At 47.6% G+C, this 19,443-nt stretch overlaps 1 protein-coding gene across 3 annotated transcripts in view; it reads right to left on the bottom strand.

Annotated features, from left to right (window-relative positions):
* The window catches only part of HGSNAT (heparan-alpha-glucosaminide N-acetyltransferase), a 31,563-nt gene that overhangs the window by 6,085 nt on the left and 6,035 nt on the right, over positions 1–19,443 (bottom strand). For 2 of the 3 annotated variants that reach the window (XM_077814862.1, XM_077814865.1), the window contains exons 2-13: positions 17,802–17,917; positions 16,418–16,554; positions 15,360–15,481; positions 11,799–11,868; positions 9,952–10,021; positions 8,509–8,612; positions 6,865–6,941; positions 6,128–6,158; positions 4,394–4,554; positions 3,341–3,456; positions 2,216–2,340; positions 508–634 (exon numbers count right to left, since the gene is read on the bottom strand). In XM_077814862.1, the coding sequence (XP_077670988.1) occupies positions 508–634; positions 2,216–2,340; positions 3,341–3,456; positions 4,394–4,554; positions 6,128–6,158; positions 6,865–6,941; positions 8,509–8,612; positions 9,952–10,021; positions 11,799–11,868; positions 15,360–15,481; positions 16,418–16,554; positions 17,802–17,917 (1,256 nt within the window). The remainder of the gene's footprint in view (positions 1–507; positions 635–2,215; positions 2,341–3,340; positions 3,457–4,393; positions 4,555–6,127; positions 6,159–6,864; positions 6,942–8,508; positions 8,613–9,951; positions 10,022–11,798; positions 11,869–15,359; positions 15,482–16,417; positions 16,555–17,801; positions 17,918–19,443) is intronic. The other variant, XM_077814864.1, reaches the window with a different exon arrangement.

The raw sequence follows: 19,443 nt of genomic DNA, 5'->3' as shown, positions 1-19,443 counted from the left end.
TCACCCTGGGGCCATTTCCCCAGCCCTCCGCTGAAACCTGACTGTTGTCAATGCCAGATTTAGATTTCACATTGAAATCAGTCCATTTACACTGTATGACAATCCCTCCTCAGAACACAGCCCAAGGAAATGGTCTTTGGAGCAGAACCCTCTCCCCACAGCCCCCAGGCCAGTGTGCTGCTGATGTAAAGCTGGTGAACTTGCTGAGTTGCAGATAGGCCAGGCCAGCCCCACCCATCCAGAGCAGTTCCCAAGTCTAGCCTCTCCACCTCCCACAGTGGTACCACCAGAGTTGTCAACTAAGTTTCGGAGAGAGCTTCTAAGCAAGGAAGAGCCCCTCTTAGCTGTCACATCCCAGATAGAGTGGGAGAGTTGGCATTTAAAGAAGGAAGTAGCTTTTTCTTCTTGAAAACTTAGCTAATTTTATATTAAAGTTGTTGACATGTTAAACACAGAACCTAACTCTGCAGCAAGTCAATGGTTTATGTGCAAGTCAGAACCACTCACATTGGATGATGGGTGTTGGTAAATATGCTTTTCTCCCAAGAGCAAGTGATCAATATAACCGGCTGCTCCTCCGGTGCAATTGGGATATTTTCCAAAATCCCCAATGCCACCGGGGCCAAGGTAACCACTGGAAAGGAAGCAAAAGGCCATGGGTTTTTGCAGCGCTATTCTGTTGAAAGGCTTAAGCATGAACAATAACGCTAAGTTTTGCTGCTCTTTAGGGATCTGCTGAAGCAGAAACTCACCCCCACAGGCAATCAGGTCATACACCGAACTACCTCCTTCCCTGGTACAAGTCGCAAGGGGAAGGGCAGCCCAGAGGAGACACTGGCCAATGCCTGGAAAGCAGAGCACCTGGTAACTAGTTACCACCAGTGCGCTCTGTAACTGCCAATCCCCACAGGCAAACTAGACACGTGCCAGACTCAGGCTGATCAAGACAAGATCAACTGTCAACAAGCCATAGCACCAGGGCAGCCAAAGCTCAGCACTGCCCAGCCTTGCCCTTAACTCCAAAAGGGAGAGCTCACCTTCCCAGCCATCAGCCCAGCCCCTCGTCCCTTGCCCCTCCACCCCCCAGCAAATCCAGCTCTTGAGCCCCTGGGAAGGTACAATGCACAGTGGAACTCAGCCCAGCTTTTTATGCTGCAGAGTCTTCCTCTGGTCTGACGCACAGGGGTGAATACGATGTGGTGAATACGATGTGCCGAATACAGAACAAGCCAGTGCAGCATCGGTGCCGAAAGGCAAGGAAATGCTCACGGACTCCCACAGCAGTAAGGACAACACAGGGGAGCTCCAAGAGACCCCTCAGGCTGCAGCCACTTGGAAACAAGTGGCTGACAAAACTCCATGGTGGGCAGCTAGGTGCTGTTAACAAGAAATCCCCCAGAACCCAGTGCCTTGATGCTATGAGACCCTCAGCCAGTGTCAAACAGAGACTGTACTTGGAAATGGTAAGAAGAGGCCACACATGACTAGTCAGCACCTGAGGCTAGTGGCTGGGGAAGCAAGCACTGGCAGGGGAGGACATCTCCAATGCTGACTGCACTCAGAAAGCAGCTCATTGAGAAGGGGCATAGAGATGAACAAGGTACTTTGAACAGGCTTAGTAAGGTCCCCATCCAGCATCCCACAAGCCCAGGCACTTCTAGAAGCAAGGAGAGTTCCAGGCTGTCTCAGCTAGAAGCACCACGCGTCATTACTAGGACCCAGGTGCACGTGATCTCTTTACAAGGAGGGGAGGTCCTCATCTGCCTGAGCACACAAGCTGCGGCAGGGATGTAGCTGGCAGCAGACAGCAAGCATCAACAGCAGCAGCCTGAAAGCTCAGCACATATGAAAAGACTGGCTTGTTGAGATGTCCTTTCGGGAAGAGAGCTCCTCATTCCCGTACCTCCCAGGGGTGCAGGGAGGAGACATGCATGAGAGATGTGAGCTGCTCAGATACTACAGTGATGGAGACCATAGGAGAACCTCAGAGGGAGATTTTAAACCTGCTTCTTACTTAGGTGAGTAATAAAGATGTCCTCTACATAAAGCCAAGTACTTCACTGCAAAGTGGGGAAGGGGATGTTTCACTGAGAAACCCCCTTTTCCTACTGACTCAGAGCTAGACACACTGAAACATGGTCCCTATGCAGCAGAATAACCCCTGACATCACACAGAAAGCACCCAAAGGAAAAGGAATCCAAGCATTCAACTTACTTTGGGCAGCCAGGTACAATTAACAGGAAGGTCAAACCCAGCCAAATCGCCTCCAGCGTCAGAATGAAAACCCACTGTGGCCAGTAGAGCAGGATATCCCGCAGGGCAAAATACGGGGTCTCCTGCTTAAGAGGTAGGGAAGAAAAGGAAAACTAATTGGCAAATGATCACTGAGCATTTGGGGAAAAGACACCTTTCACTTTCGAACAGTCCCCTGGCACTGCAGATGGTTGGGAGTGATAACTGCAGAGTTTGCAAGGCTTTCCATTGTAACATCATTTTCACACACCCACAATGTCTGAAACTGACATTCACCAGGTTTGCTTTCAAAAGTGATTTTGTTTTGAAAGTCTGAGCAAAATCCTTTCTGCAGACTGTGAGTCACAGACAGGAAAACAAGGCACTTTTCCTTGTTGTACAAATCCTAGCTATGCTAAAGTGGGTGAAATTTGAAACTCTGGATTCAGCATGGACTAAACCCTTGCTTGGCTCAGTTGGGGGTCAGAAAGATTAAAATAAAAGCACTATAAGTGATTGGAAAGGGTCATGTCCCAGCATGCTTAGTGTGTTTCTGCTAAGCCCTGCTTTCTTAGGGCATTACTGCCCGGTCTGTCTGCCTTGCCTTCTGGCCCAGAGGGTGGTGCTCAGACTGACATGCAACAATTCTAGAAGAGGGAGGCATTTGGAGCCTTGAAGTGGACAGTGGACTGAATTAAGAGTTCAAAATTACACCTGTCTTTCAGCACCCTTGGAATCCAAGAGGCATTGATTGCAGATCAGAAAGGAGTGAGTTCGTAAGGACCTCTATAATCCTTTATATGGCAACCAAGCTGGGGCTAGCCATGCGGCGTAGTTGAAATGCACCCTGCTCTGCTCAGTTCCTGAGCAACCCCCTTGCACTGCTCTGTACAGTCAAACAGATATTAATCTTGTGCAGCATGGCTCCTAAAACCACACAGGAGCTGCCGGAGACAGGACGACAGTGGCAGGCACGGGAGGGGCGACCATCTAGCAACAGACGGCACATGCAAGAGGCAAACGTGATGGTGCTGTATATCCTACACGTGTTTACAGCCTGCCCCTCCAGCGTCATCGAAGACAGAGCTGTAGCCAAGGATCACTCACCAACGTATCATTCTCAGCCACAGCTTTAGCAAACCCGAGTTCTAAGACGGCAACCACAAGGTAGGTAAATCCCAGTCTCTGGAGTACACCTGGAATCCGCAGATTACTCCAAGACACTACAGGAAACACACACACAATGTAAGAGGGGGGCTGCTGACCTATTACGGTGGCTCTCTGGCAATGCACATTGGTAAATTCTGGCTCCTTCTCAGGCTCAGGTTGGCCACCCCTGGGTTAGGGCCTATGTACTCATGCTGCCTCAGGGAATGTCTATGCAGCAAAGAAAAAAACACGGCTGACCCCTGCAAGCCGATTGCAGAGCTATTTCATTGCTGTGTAGACTTCCGGGCTCAGGCTGGACCCTGTGTGTAGGAGGGTCCCAGAGGAGGTGTGTGATGCACTCATTTCGTGCCCCACTTCCACAGCTTTGGGGATATATCCTACCCACCCCGCCTCACTGTACAGGGAGGGAGAAGGGCACAAGGCAGGACCGTCCCATGAAACTCAAGCAACACACTTGCACTGCGCCCCTTCCTTTAAGCACAACTTTTCCTACTCCAGGCTTTCCTTTCCCACTCCCCTGCAACTTCACAGTCCGAGTACAGTTGTTATGATCAGGATACAAGAGGAGGGCGTGACGGTCTAAAAGCAAGAACTGGGAGGTCCCAGTCTCCTATGGACTGGATCTCTCTCTGGAAGTTACGCTTCAGTCAGTTACTGGGCTCAAATAAATGGCTGAACGGATTAAATTCTCCAGCTTGTGTTACACAGGAGGTCAGACTAGATGATCTAATGGTGCCTTCTGGCTTTATAATCTAGGACTATAAGTAAGGAGACAGCCTTAAACCAGACAGTTGTTGAGTTATGTAGCACAGCTGAACAGCTCACCATTCTTGGCCTGTTACAGCACTTGCAGAGAACTGCCCTCTGCCTGCAGTTGGTCCATGGGGTGGGACTGATCATATATTCATTCTATAAACAGCCAGGTAAAAATGGGAAAGCTACAAATTCCAAAAAGGACAAGCAAACAACAAATGAATTCTCTCCACTTACAAGGTCCAAGGCAATAATTGGGATTGATGATTATGACGCCTATTAGAAACAGCAAGAAACTCCTCCAGAGAGCTTTCCCCAGCACTTTCCACTTCGAACATCCCCGCCTCAGCATGGAGTTCAGTGACAGTGAAATTGAGGTGCCCATGATAAACACAAACCTAGAAATGCAGGTAGCTGTGAAATGGGTCTATTCAGGGGAATCACGACTAATCACACATACTCCAATGCTGTGGCTCCTGGAAGCAGCGGCATGTCCTGCCCCGGCTCCTATGTGTAGGGGCATCCAGGGGGCTCCACACGCTGCCCCTACCCCAAGCACCGTCTCTGTAGCTCCCATTGGCCAGGAACTGCGGCCAATGGGACCCGCAGGGGTGACGCCTGTGGACACGGCAGCACGCAGAGCTGTCTTGCCAGTGCCGCGCCTCCGCGTAGGAGTCGGGGGCGGGGGCGGGGGCAGCATGCTGCTGCTTCTGGAAGCTGCGGGAGCGGCAGCTGCGGACGGGGCAGTGTGCAGAGCCGCTTGGCCACGCCTCCGTGTAGGAGCCAGAAGGAGAACATGCCACTGCTTCCAGGAGCTGCTTGAGGTAAGCGCCGCCCAGAACCTGCATCCCTGACCTTCTCCCACACCCCAACCCCCTGCCCCAGCCTGATCCCCCTCACACCCTCTGAACCCCTCGGTCCCAGCCCGGAACCTTCCCCAAACCCTTCTGTACGCCAAACATCTCATCCCCAGCCCCACCCCAGAGCCCTCACCGCCAGCTGGAGCCCTCACCCACCCCCCACCCCCTGAACCCCTCAGCCCCAGCCTGGAGCCCCCTCCTGCACCCTGAACTCCTTATTTCTGGCCCCACTCTGGAACCCGCACCCCCAGCCCTCACCACAGCCTCAGTGCAGAGCCCCCTCCCATATTCCAAACCCCTCTGCTCTACCCCAAGCCTGCAGCACCCTCCTGCACCCTAAACCCCTCATCCCTGGCCCAACCCCAGAGCCAACACCTCCAGCCGGAGCATGCATCCCCTCCCGCATCCCAATCCCCTACCACAGCCCAGAGCCCCCTCCCGCACCCTGAACTCTTCATTTCTGGCCGCACCCCCAGCCGGAGCCCTCACCCCCTCCCGCACTCCAACCCCCAATTTTGTGATCTTTCGTGGCCCGCCATACAATTTCCATACCCAGACGTGGCCCTCAGACCAAAAAGTTTGCCCACCCCTGTACTAGCCCGTAGGACATATATCACATCACCAGATTAGCCCTGCCCCTGGCACAGCAGCAGACTCTCATTGGTCTGTGCTTAAAGAAACAAACAAAAAAAACCCCGAACACATACACCCCAACATCCATTTTCCAAATAGATTTAAGGTGCATTTCAGTGCAGTTTAGCAGCATTCCACTCTGTGGCCCTTCTAGTCTACCAAGGGGAGACATTTATTCCTTTCAGGGAGTATCCTTCTTCAAACTCTCCTTTGCTGTGAAGCCCACAGAAACCTTGACAATGGTTCGGCTGTTGGTGTGCTCAGGTCACAGCTCATCATGCTGACCAATACTGTCTCATTGTTTCCTTGTATTTCCCGGTCTATCTGTCAGTTGCCTTTGTAGTAAGTTCTTTGGCACAGGGACTGACTTTTTGTTCTGTGTTTGTACAGTACCTAGCACAATAGGGCCCTGGTCCATGACTAGGGCTCCTAGGCGCTATGATAATACAAAATAATAATATTCGCCACAAAGACTTACCATGGAAACACAAGATCTGCCAGCGTTAAGCCTACAAAGGAATCATTAGACAAGTTTTAATTGCCTCGAAAGACTGAACTTATGATGACCCTCATTTCTAAGTCTGCAGAGGAACTGCAGAATGCTTGTAATGATTCAGTAAACCAAATTCTTAAGCAGCATCCTAAGAGATACTGACAAATAATTACTCCTTTGACTGTATCTGCTTCACTTTCCCTTCAGTTTGTTTGCCCAAACACTGTCTGAATTAACGGCTGTGTCACAGGGAAGACTTCTGGCATGGGATCTTCACAATTTACCATGGTATTAGCACAGCACAACGTGTTACAACACAAGACCGTCAAGCATGATCACTGGGGCAGGCCTGTCATTAATGTTATCTGTACAACACCTAGCACAATGGGATCGTGACCTGGCAGTCACCTCTAGGTCATACCACCATAAGCGTTAAATAATAACACAGCCACTCAAAATGTGTGGCTGTGTTAAAGATGTAAGCAAAAAGGTTGTGTGACAATATAAAGCCTTCCCAAGATTGTCGAATACCAGGAACAATCACACCGTGCTTTGAAATATTCTCCTGCTAGCTGCTGGGGGCTAGATCCTTTGCTGGTGTAAACTGACGTAGCTCCACTGAATTCAATGGAGCTATACCTATGTGCACTAGCTGAGAACCTGGCCCGGTCTGTTCATTTCTGTGACTAAGGACTGCATTACATGTATGAACCATACTTTACCATTCCAACTCTGATGTCTGAAGAACCAGTATTTTCCTCCTCCGTAATTAACAAATACCATAATTATGAGAGAGAGCCTAAAAAGACGTAAAAAATAATGAGAACGCACGTACAATATTGTGTGTCAGAAACAGACATACGCTTAATATTTTACCCCGTTAAAACATTTTTCAATCTGTCTTTTTTTAAGCAAGATTATAAAAAGAACAGCCAAGCATGCTGTCGAGGGATCAGTGAAGGACCTTCATTCAGAGGAAACTGACGTTGACTGAAAGAAGGAGAGAGCACTGGAAAGTCACATCACTAAGCATGCTGAGTGTGATTTTTGTTCATATTCCCATATAAGTTCACAAAGCTGGCTTCCCACCTTGCTCCAGCCCAATTCAAAATGTTTCAGGAAACCCAAAAACTAGGATCCTACGGTTCTTCCCAGTTAAATGGACCCCCTGGGGCTGTCAGATCTCTAAGCCAGAGATTGCACTGATTGGACCTAATAATTCCATGTACTCCACCAACTTCATTTAGGAAGTCCTCAGCCCCCCACATGGTCCCCTGAAAGAGGGAAAGGAATCATTCCTCCCATTGTAGACAGTGGATAAATCAGAACATGGAGTTAAGAGACTTGACCAAGGCCACACAGGAAATTTGGGAGCAGGGCAGGGAACAGCAAGGCTGTATTTTTACTTGTAAGCTGCATGGAGGGAAGAGAATGACTGAGTACGAGGAAGGAGCACAAGGAAAATCTAGCTAGAAGTCACCCAGTGCACATGAGAAAAAGGAAATGGAGGTTGGACACCAGGAAAAACTTCCCGCCATGGAAATCTGGCAGCCTGTGGAACTGTCTGTCAAGGGAAGTGGTGAAAGGCCCATCAAAACCAGGCAGGACAGATACCAGTAAATGCACTACAGGGAACAATTCTCACAGGGAGGGAGAGGAAGAAATTAGCATAATATATAGGGCTGGTCAAAAGTTTTCCATCTAAACTGTTTTTCGATGGAAAACTGAGTTTTTGACACACTGTTTTTCATGAAAAGTGTTTGCTTTCCATGGAAAATTTAAAGTTTTGTTGGATGCCTGAAAACCAAAAAAATAATAGCTGAGTTTTTAGCCTAAAAGTGAAAGATTTTGATTCTGAAATGCCCTCACAGTGCCACATGGGAGTTGAAGTTCAGTTGCCTCATGCTCCCTCATCTCCTCTACTGGCAAACTTCCCACCCAGACTACATTTCCCATGAAGCACCAGGGTCACAGGGCAGCCATGATGCCTGGCCTACACTATCCAAGAGGGAAGATCATGCTGCATGATGGAAGATGTAGTCTGACCAAAAAGCCCACCCTATAGAAGAGGATGAGGCACCGGAACTACAACCCCCATGAGGCACTGGGGCAGCATTACCAATCAAAATATTCTGGTTTTTGATTATTTGCTGAAAACTCAAAAGTTTTCACAGGAAAAAATAATTTCCAGCTATCTCTGTTAATAGGTAGTTTCCTTCTCCATAAATATAAACCTACATCCAATACCATGACATTCTACCATCCCTGGGGGCGAAGATTTCATACTGTGGCCACAATTACATTTCTTCAAACCTAGAGAAGCTTTATAAAGAAGTGGTAAAGAAGCCTCTGAGGCTGCAATTTACCCTCGAAACGTGTCAAGGGAGCGCAGTCGCCGCTGGGAGATGGTCCACGTGGTAGCTGGGACATCGCTGCTTGTGGAATCTGTTCTGGTCGGGGATCCAAGCTCCTTGGAATAGAAACACCACACAAGAGGAAAAGCTAGCAATTGCCTCAACACCTTTGCCATCCTGATCATCTGGGGAATGTGACTCAGCCAGCTGAGGCCTAGAGATACTGGGCATTTCAACACACCCTAACTAATTCTGTTCTTCCCATTTCTCTCTTTATTTCTCACTGAGGGATTCCTTGTATTTCACACTTCATACATCTCACTTCTTTAATCAGCGTAGGAGGCATGGTCCAGTGGGCAGGGCACTGGACTGTGACTCAGGAGAGCTGGGTTTAATCCCAATGTTGGCCATACACTCCATGTGACCTTAGGCAAGTCATTTAATCTACCCTGTGCTTCGGTTCCCCATGAATAGGATGGGGATAACACGTCTCGGCCTACAGGGGTGCTGTGTGGATAAAATTCATTAATGATTCTGATGCACTCAGCACGCCACCAGTGAAGAAGGCCATGTACAACAGACTCCTGAGAGAATAACTGGGGAGCATAACACGGAAGTGTGCTCATCCAGCGTGGGCAGAGTACACTAGGCCAGATGCTGATGTCATTTACACTAGTGTAAATCCAGAGTGATTCCAACAGCTATATTCCACATCTGCCGAGTGTGTAACAGCGCAGACTGTGGCCCACAGCCTCTGCCGCACTTCCAAGCCCTGGGCTGGTCACAGAACTCTAGGCCTGAGTTCAGAGTGCCTAGAAGAGCAGCTTCCCTCTCTTGACGCTGTCCACGTCACAACAGGGTAATTCTTTCAGTGTAACATTTCCTGCACTGAAACTAGAGAGAAAGAGGCAAACACCTGACTGGGCAGTAACTGACAGGGTACATGTACACTGGAGCTAGGGGTGTAATTTTCAGCTCAGGTAGGCGTACGCACATTAGTGCTGATGAAATTAGCTTGCTACAGATAGGAGGGTAGCCACGGCCGCAGGATAGGCTAGCAGCTAGCAGTTGCGAGTACGCAACCAGGGTCTCAGACAGGATTGTACTTGGGGAGGCTAGCCCATCACAGCTGTGCTTCTATGTTTAGCATGCTAGCTCAATCAAAGCTAACACATATATGTCTACCTGAGCTGGACATTACACCCACGGCTCCAGCGTCGATGTATCCTGAGAGTCATACGTGTCCACTGCACATACATTAAACATAGGTGGCGAGCCCCCTCCAGCACTCCCCAAAGATCGAGACAGCTGTCTACCCACACTTGGAGGATTACCCAGGAACCTGTTCAGGGGGGGATGTGGCTGATAATTCACTGAATCTCAAAAAGGACTAGTTGGTGTGAACGCTTCAGTGTAAAAACATGGACGGCAATTTAGCGCATTCTAGCAACTCACAGAATTAATGAGATGATCAGTGTCTCTAGGATGCAGTTTCTTGTAAAACCAATTCCTGACTGGATTGATGCTGTGAACCAATAACAGAAAGAAAAGAAAAGAAAAGAAAAAAAGATCACACTATTGCTTATTCAGAACAAACACACGCTATCAAATCATGTTGGAGCAGCATAAACCAGACGCTGAGAACATCTACCCCTCTCCCCCCGCCCGTCCCACTCCCCTCCTCTCCCCGGATTAGTACAACCTTATTAAGCTTGCGAAGTCAAACACACAAAAGTCAGAGTGCCAGAATTAAGCAACCTTAATTCAGCCCTATTGTGTGTATACACTACGGTACAATCACCACAGGCTCAGATTTCCTCCCCCCCGCCCCTTTTTTTTTGTTTACACTCAGCACCACCTCGTTCAGTGCACAGGATGGATGGCTAGGTAACCAGATTTTCCAACCTTTATAGTTAAACACATACTTAAATTGTATTGACCGGAATGGGCTGAACTGCTGTTCTGAACAGGGGATGCTTTCCTGATTCAGGGCCCTAGACACTCCGTAGTAGTGGAAGCACATGGAAACATTCCCTGTATTAAACTTTGCAACCCTGTGGTTTAGTTGGAGGATATCGGCATCTGGAAAACGATAACTGTGTGATGATTAAATGAAGTTGGCCTGAACTGTTGCGTGGACTGCCTGAAGCAGAATGCAGAAGGGGTTTCCCTGGGATGACAACAAGGATTTAAGCACATGCTTCAGTGCGTTCCTGAACTCAGGCCTACATTCTCCTATTCATTTCTCATCCCAGCTCCTGTGCTATAGTCTGATAGAACAGCTAAAAATACAGCAAACAAGGAGGATTATGTGACAGGCAATAAAACTCCATTTACAGTTCAGGCATCACAAACCTAATAAGGGCATGGGAGTGACTGTAGTGCTGGTGAAAGCCTTCAGAATGACCGCCTGACAGAAAGTACCCCAAGAAAAAAACCAAAGCACGGGCAGCAGCAATGCGGGTCTCTTCACCCCCATCCCATGCATAAGGCCCAGCACTGAGCTGCAGAGGCTTCTACAGTGAGGAGTTAGTTAATATGCTGCAGCTGGCTCTTCAGTAAGACTGAGAGCAGCAGTTATCCATCAGCCACCCACTGAAATGCAAACACCTAGCACCCCAGCCTTGGACCGAGAGTACCAACAGCTGTATGCAGTGTTATTGTAACTGTGTTGGTCCCAGGATATTAGAGACAAGATGGGTGAGCTCCAAAGAAGAGCTCTGTGTAAGCTCAAAAGCTTGTCTCTCTCACCAACACAAGTTGGCCCAATAAAAGATAATACCTCCCCCATTTTGTCTCTCTAGCACCAACAGCTGTCAGACTGTTCAGACTTTCAGACACTACCCATCAGGACCAGAAGAAGTGAAAGGTTCCATGTCCCATTGCCCATATTGTGAGCCATCCAGTCCCCCATTAACTCCTTTGTTTCACAGTAGCTCTACTAAATTCAGTCAGCAGTTAATCTGTTGAATAAATTTCTTATTCTTAAATCAAGAGCTTGGCCCTTAGCAAACAAAAGGCCAGGTAGTCAGATGGTGCATATCAGCCTAGCTCCAATGAACAGGAGACTCCAGCTGTAAGACAGGCCAGTTCCCAGTTTGCACTCATGAGACAGCAGGATCTTTTTGTTTTGTGATTGTACAACGCCTAGCACAAAGGGCCCTGGCTCATAACTGGGGCTCCTGGATGCTATGGCAATACAAATAATAAATAATAATAGTGAGTGTGTTTTCATCTACAACAAAAACCCCAAGAGATTCTTTAATACGTACAGGAATGTTTCACAAACAACGTCCACTTACATCACGAAGACGTGTCCCACTATCAGGATACTGAGGACCCCCATATAAATGAGGAATGCATACAGGATAGCTGCAGGAAAAGAAGAGACATCTTCATAGCTGAGGTAACAAAAACAATGGGCATTCTGGGCCTGATACATCAATGCGTTATACCTGTGTAAAACTGGACTAACCCAGCGAGAAGTCAGGCCTACAGCTTGCTACAGGAACCTCACTGAGTGGTACCGTAAACCGAAGGAAGGATTGACCGGGGCTAGGGCACAAGCATGGTTTTGGGAGACCAAGGTTCAATTCCCTGCTCTGTCACAGACTTCCTGTGTGACACTAGACAAGTCACTAAGCTTCTCTGTACCTCAGCTCCCCATCTGTAAAATGGGCATAATACTTCCCTCCCTCAGCCCTGTGGCTGTTGTACACTTTGAAGACTGTGAAGTACTTTGAGTTCTAGTGATGAAAATGCTAGGTATTGCTTTGTGAGAGCACAAGCCCCAGCAAAAAAACCAAAGTGGCTGTATATTCCAGTACAAAAATAACCAAGGCAAAAACACATTGTAGTGGTAGCAGTGGTGACAGGGAGAGGATTGATTTGGTAGATGTTGTAAAGGAAGAACTGGCTGGATTTAGAAACAGCCTGAATGCAAGGAGTAAAAGAGGTAGCGAAGTCAAAGACACGCTGAGTTTGCAAGCATAGGGAATGTCTCTGTTAGAGCTCAGGGAAACAGTTTGGTCAAAACTATTTCACCAAAAAAATGCAGATTCGGGGGCATTGAAATATTTCACAAATTTAAGACAAATTTGCCAAATTGTTTGCCCCCCCAAAATCTAAAAATATTCCAAAACAACAAAACATTTCACTTTGACCTTTTTGGAGCATTTCAGTTTTTTTTGAACTGAAATGACTTTTCATGTCAAAGCTTACTTCAATTTTATTAAAAATAAAAAACATGTAATAGGGCTCAAAAACAAAACAAAATGTTTTGTTCAACCTGAAATTAACCCCCCACACACAATTTTTGGTATGGCCATGAAATAAAAAACATCACTATTTCACACAGGTGTAGTCTCTTTAGAGTTAAAGGAATGGAAATATTATTACAAAGAGCAAGAATAGGGAAGGATGCTGATTAGAGAGTGAAACAGCTCTGGGAGGGACACACAGAGAAGAGAGACAACAGGTATTAACATAAAACAAAATGGGTGGCTAGACAAGGTTAAACAAACAAACCCAAAGCTTTGTGGCAGAAGCAGGGCTCACCGAGTGCAGAGGAACAAGCTGGGTGTATGTTTTGGGAGGAGGAGAAGGAAGTTTTAAATCTTAAAACAGAACACAGACACATACCTTGTGACTTTTTTGCTTTTGTGTCTGTCTTGCCTGTTTAGACTGTAAGCTCTTCGGAGCAGGGACTGGCTCATGCTATGTGTTTGTACAGTATTGCACAAAACAGGGCCCAATCGTGGTCAAGGCCTCTGCGTGATCATGTAACGTATATAAATAAATAGTAAGATAAAGAAGGAGAAGAGCAGCAGGCCAAGAACAGAAGCCCACGGGACACTGTAATGGGATGTACCAGCCCCTTAAGGTGTGAGGGAGGCCACCTGGGCCAGTGCTATGCCACTGTACATTTTGCCGGGAGACATACCTGTGTGACAGATCAAGGTCAAAGAGCAAGAGAAAGGGGTGTCAGAGTGGCATTCTGGGAGAAAACACTGCCAGCTCTGCTTTTAGGGCCGACAAGTGGTGCTCCAGGAGCAGGGCAGGCTGGAAAGCTCCACCCCCCTCCATGGTGAGGAAAAGGCCTGGCTCAGGGCAGTTTCCAGATGGCCTCCCTCTGGGATCCAGAGAAGCAGGGTTACTCACAAATATATTTCCTGCCAGCCAGATTGCGGTCCTGGGCTGGGGTAAGGCATCCTAGGAGATGAAGGCGTATATATATCCTGCCCCTTCCCCAAATATGAGGTGAGACCTGGAAGACAGCTGGCTATGCCGCTGGGTGTCTCCTGAGCCCAGCTTTCACTGTTTGTTTGGGATGCTTTTGAGCCAGACATCACTGAGAAGCGTCTGATGCACTTTAAAACAACCCAGCAACCCTGCAGACATTTTTGACTGTCTTACACAACCAACTGGAGCATTTTGATATGGTGTGGCCTGCCCCTGGCACCAACGGAGAGCAGAAAGTGACAGGACAGTGGAAAGGGTAGACACTACAGGCAGGAGAGCATTCAAGCATGGAGTCAGGAAACCTCCTGGAAAGCTGGGAAGGAGGGCATAGCTAACAAGTGAGAAAGGATGTAAATGGTCTCAGACAGGAATGGGTTCATTGGTGACCTTCAGGAGAACAGAGGATATTGAGAGGAGCAGCCGGATGAGAGGCAGAGATCACAAATAAGTAAGAGGGAAAGAAGAAAGGCAGTTGTTGGAGAAGTAAGGAAGTAATAGGATCAAGGGTTTGGAGGAAGAAGGTATGAAAGACCATCCAACGTCTGAGTAAGGAGCAGGTAGCTGAGTGTGGGAAGGTGGTGGTGTAGCAGGGCTGGCAGAGGAAAGGGAAGGAGGAGAGCTCACATTACACAGAGTCAATATTTTCCCAGAAGTAAGTAGCAGAATCTCGGGTCAAAAGGGAGGCAGGGACATGAAGAGGAGTGGATTTGAAGAGAGAGTCGAAGCTGGAGAAGGGCAATGAAGGATGTAAGTGATGGAGTCCATCAGGGAAGAGAAATCAAGCTGTGCAGTAGGGGAAATAGCAGAGTAGAAAGGACAAAACTGTAGCGGAGGCAATTCTGTGGTCACTGTATTTAATCCAGAGATGTGTTATGATGGGAGTTGGGCAATCATACCACCTTGAAGCTGTTGGGTTTGATAACTGCCTTCCCTTCAGGCTAAATGAGAGAAAAATAAAATGGCCCTTTGTTCAGTAATAGATAAAACAATGGAAAACTAGCTCCCAAAGACTGAGCCGCATGCAAGCCTGGGCCATATAGTTCAAGGGGTTTCCCAGAGGAAAAATGACAAAGGCAGGGGATTGATATGATTGCAGCTGTGTGTCTGTATGTTAGAGGCAGCAGAAAAACCACAAAATGTCCTGGAGAAGGTAGCAAGGAAGCCTAGATGCACATAGAGATGCACCTGTAGCATGGCCCTGAAAAAAAGCTAAGAGAGAGAATGTTTGGGTAGAGTGCTGGCTGAAAGAGGCTTGGGACTCTAAGCGAAGAAACTGCCTCATGCAGTTTGATTCCTACTGTATTCAGAGAAATAAGACTTTGTACAATCTTTGTAAATAAACAGGATCACATCAAAGAGATCCCTGACTCCATCATCAATTCCTCCTCCTAATAGGAACAATCTGCAAGACCCCTGAATATCGGCTAACTGCTTGGGCCAAATGGATAACAGATGCTCTGTGGCATGGGAGCAGGTGCACAGGGAGTGGATGCAGGGAGTTCATTAGGCTCAAGGATTTGCTAGGAAGGGGGCTAAAGAGAATTTTAATGAGATGATTTCCTGAAAGGAAAAAACAACAACTTGATTTACACAAGGAAAGGGGAAAATAAAGTGGTACGTACGGAGATGGCTGTTGACAGGACTTTCATTGATGATGATGTCACAGGAAATCATCTTGGTGCTGCTATCAAAGCTCTTTACCACAAGAGAATAGTTCCCAAATTCTCCAAAATGATAATGGATCCTGCAAAGAATTAAGGGAGACAGAAAGGGAACCTGTGCTGGTACTTGCTGTGCAATCTCTACTGCCTGCAGGTACTGTGGTAGGCACCGCTGGGCTACAGGCTCGGCCAGCTGGGAGGTGGACTGAAAGAAAGGAAGGGCTTCAAAAACAGGGCAATGGGAAGAAGGGTAGGGGCACGCTGGGAAGCACACAGCCCATGCTCCTCCTTGCTGCGGGGCTGCAGTGACCGCCTCTCCCTGCGCATACAAAAGGAGATGGGGCTGTAAAGGGCCCAGCCTGTGCCCAGATTTTTCTTTTTTCCTACTTGGTGAGGTCTTCTAGTTGCATTGCCATAGTTACTGCAGCTTGGCTCCTGCTCCCTGATTTGGTGCTTTCAATGCACTGTTCATTCAGCCATTTCTTTGATTGGCCACCCAGCAGCTCCCAAAGCCACTTCTTTGTCAGCACTGGCTTGGCTTCCCCTACTGTATCGTTTGATCGCTCCAACCCACCCTTGACCCACTCCACCCTTCGTACATCACATGACTTCTTACGCTATAGACTATGTCGCAGGAACCATGACTTCATAGACTTTTGGTCTGATTTTGTTGTTGGGTTTAGTGTGCGGGTGCCTAGTGGCCTGTGATATCCAGGAAGTCAGGCTACATGATCTGGTTGTCCTTTCTGGCCTTAAACTCTGTCTCTATGTGTGTCTGTACAGCACACAGCACTACGGGGTGCCACTTGTGATTGGATGAGCTAGGCACTATTGTAACAAATTATATTTTTATACTGTTGGTAAGATGAAGATTAAATTGCAAATCTAACTTCCGAAGTGCTCAGTAATAACTGCGGTGAGGAGGCCACAGACTTTAGGGACAGTGGCTGGCAAATGACAGAAAATGTAAGCATTACTGGGTTATTTCAACATACATTATCTTCAGATCAGTTACAAACCTGGGAAACTCTCTGCCTGCCCTAGTGCCATTGAGCTGTAGGGTGATTGGATGCTGAGAATCCACGGCAACTGCTACAATGCTGGGCTTTCCGGAAGCGTTGCTCATTGGGACAGATACCAGATCTTGATGCAAGCACTAGAAAATGAGGACAGATGAAGGATTACAAAAATAAAAAACCTACTTGATTTTACCAGGCAGAGCAAAAGTATTATTATTTTTTAATTCAAAGAAGAGTACAGAGGAAGCCTGGTTTGTCCAACAGCAAGGAGGTAACGTTTCTGTGAGCTGCAGCTGAAGGAAGAATTATTGGGCAAGATTTTCAAAAATAGGAGCCTAAAGTTAGGCGCCCAGGGTGGGATTTTCAAAAGGGCTAAAACCCAACCCATTAAATACAAATGACAAAAAAGAAACAAATTAAAATACTGGAAAGTTGATCATTTAAAAACACGACACACACTCCACTAAGAACACAGGAAATGCCATACCAGATCAGAGCAAGTAGCCCAGCATCCTGTCTCTGACAGGGCTAGCACCAGGAAGATACAAGAAAGCCTGAAGGAGATAATTATGGAATAACCTGACCATTAAGGAGCTTTCTTCTTAACCCCTCACCAGTCATCCGTGGTTAGCTTATGCCCTAAAACATGAGGGTTTACACACTTTTCAAACTTAAAAAGAAATCTTTACAATTGCATTGTAACTACGGACAGTCTCATTATCCAAAGAAATGACCTATCCTTCTTTTGCATCCTGCTGCTCTTTCCCTCAAGACATTGTTGAGGGTATGAGTCCCATAGATATCTGTCATTCACTGGCTGAGGGTCCAGAATGGGGTCAGGGCTCACGAGGGATAAAGGAGCTGGGGGAGAAGATGTTGGAGGCTGTGGGGAGCCTGGAAGATGTCCACCTTTCCCCACCGTCTATGACACGGATCCTTTGCCCATCCAAGAACTAGCTGAAAAAACTGGGCAACAGAAAACTAGGACTTTCAAAACACTAGTATTTCCACAATCCCTTAGGGGAACAAGTCTTTGGGTGTGTCTACACTGCAGTCGCAGGGTGCGACTGTAGCTCACGCAGACATAACCCTGCTAGCTTTAATCTAGCTATCTTGGGTGCTGGAATGGGGAAGGCGTGTGGCAGCACACACTGCAGCATGGGTTGGCCCCACGAGTAATTATCCACAGTTCTGGGCAGGCTTGTACAGCCCACAATGAAGCTCACACTGCTGTGGCTTCACTGCTTTGCTACCTGGCTAGATTGTGTCCACGAGCTCAGGATTGTCTACATGAGCTGCAATCAGACCCTGGGTCCAGGGCCATATCCTTGCCTTCCCCTAGAAGGAAACCTTACATAGCATACAAAGGGAGAGGGCTGTTTACCTGGTAACAATAATCAGAAAGCCAGGAGACCGTCAAGTTCTCATGGATCAACTCATTGTGCACCAGCAGTAAAGCCTGATCAATTTTCAGCCCTAAGGGTCTCTTTCTGGATAAATCTGTTACGATGCAGAAATGGAGAGAAAGACGTATATCAATATTGTGAAAGGGAAAACTCTGCATAACACACTTCAGGACAGAAGGCAACTCGGTTAACAGAATGACAATAGCTCAGTAGACATCATATCGCAGCCTTACCAATTCTCACACATTTACGGCGGTTCATACTGGAGAATCTATATACCACAGAAATTGTATGGGAAAGGCCCAATCTCTCCAGCCCTGCTTCCGCCTCAGCATGGCTCCGGAGTACTATTATTGCACGGGGGAATCAGACTGGCCAGGTAACAAGAGCATTCACCATTGACGTACAGACTGAAGGTATGTGGCTACAGCAGCACAGATACAGTGCTGCAGTTGTGCCATGGCAGCATAGACGCTTCCTACGTCGACAGAAGGGACTTATCCATCCATATACATAACCCATCTCTCCAAGACGTGGTAGAATTCTTCCATCAATTTAGCGGTGTCTACAGCGAAGGCTAGGTTGGCCTAACTATGTCACATGGGCCACAAAATTTTTCACAGCCCTGAGTGAGACAGCTAGGTCAAGCTAATATCTAGATATAAACCAGGACTGTGTCTACACTTCAAATGCTACAGCAGAGCCACTGTAGTGCCTCAGTGTTGACAATCACTACAGCAACGGGAGGGATTCTCCTATCGCTGCACTTAATCCATCTTCCCACTAGGCAGTACCTAGGTCAACGGCAGAATTCTTCCATCAACCTAGTGTTGTCTACAATGGGGGTCATGTTGGCTTAATTATGTTGCTCAGGGATGTGAGAATTTTTGTGCCCGATGCAATGCAGTTAGGCCCCAGTTATAAACCAAGTTGCCAAGTCTTCCCTGCTGTTGAAACCCAAGCAGGCAATCCCAAGTTAAGAACACACCTTTTAGTTTCAGTATAGACATACCCACAGATGTCGCAAGGGGGCAGGAGAGAGGGACAGTGCAGGGGTAGTACCTGCTCCCCCTGAGCTCCCCGCAGACTAGGTGCTCTCATCCAGGAATCTAATCATCAGAAGGCAGAACCTACATATATACAAAGTCCCATTTTGTTTTGTGTGGAGATAGGAATCTCTTCTGGATGAGCTCCAGGGCCCTGATCCTGCGAGTTACTTCACACCCTGTCACTGCCCAGAACTTGTTGTCAGCTGGCATACGTGTGTGTTCTCACTGTGTGCCACTCCAGCTCTGTACAGACAGCTGGCTCACCAGACCTTGATAGTACTACCCAGAAAGACCACAGCCTTCGGTGGCGAAGGCGCTTGGCCAGGTTTATTGCTGAAGAAGCACAGTCCTAGCACCCCATAGATTCTACATGCACACTAACACACGTACGCCTCTGACAATGGACCAGCTCAGTCAGCAGTGGGACTTTCTGCTGTCCCCTAGGCTGAACAAAAGTGCCCTTCCTATGACTTCTCTTTCATACATTGATACAAACAATTGATACGTATTACTCCCCTGAGACTACTGACCCTACAGCTTGTACCTGGTTTAAACAAAACATCTTCGTCCA

This window comes from Eretmochelys imbricata, chromosome 4, assembly GCF_965152235.1.
Source record: "Eretmochelys imbricata isolate rEreImb1 chromosome 4, rEreImb1.hap1, whole genome shotgun sequence".
NCBI classification, from domain to species: Eukaryota; Metazoa; Chordata; order Testudines; family Cheloniidae; genus Eretmochelys; species Eretmochelys imbricata.
Note: the sequence above shows the minus strand (reverse complement) of the source record. Positions and strands in the feature narration are given on the sequence as shown.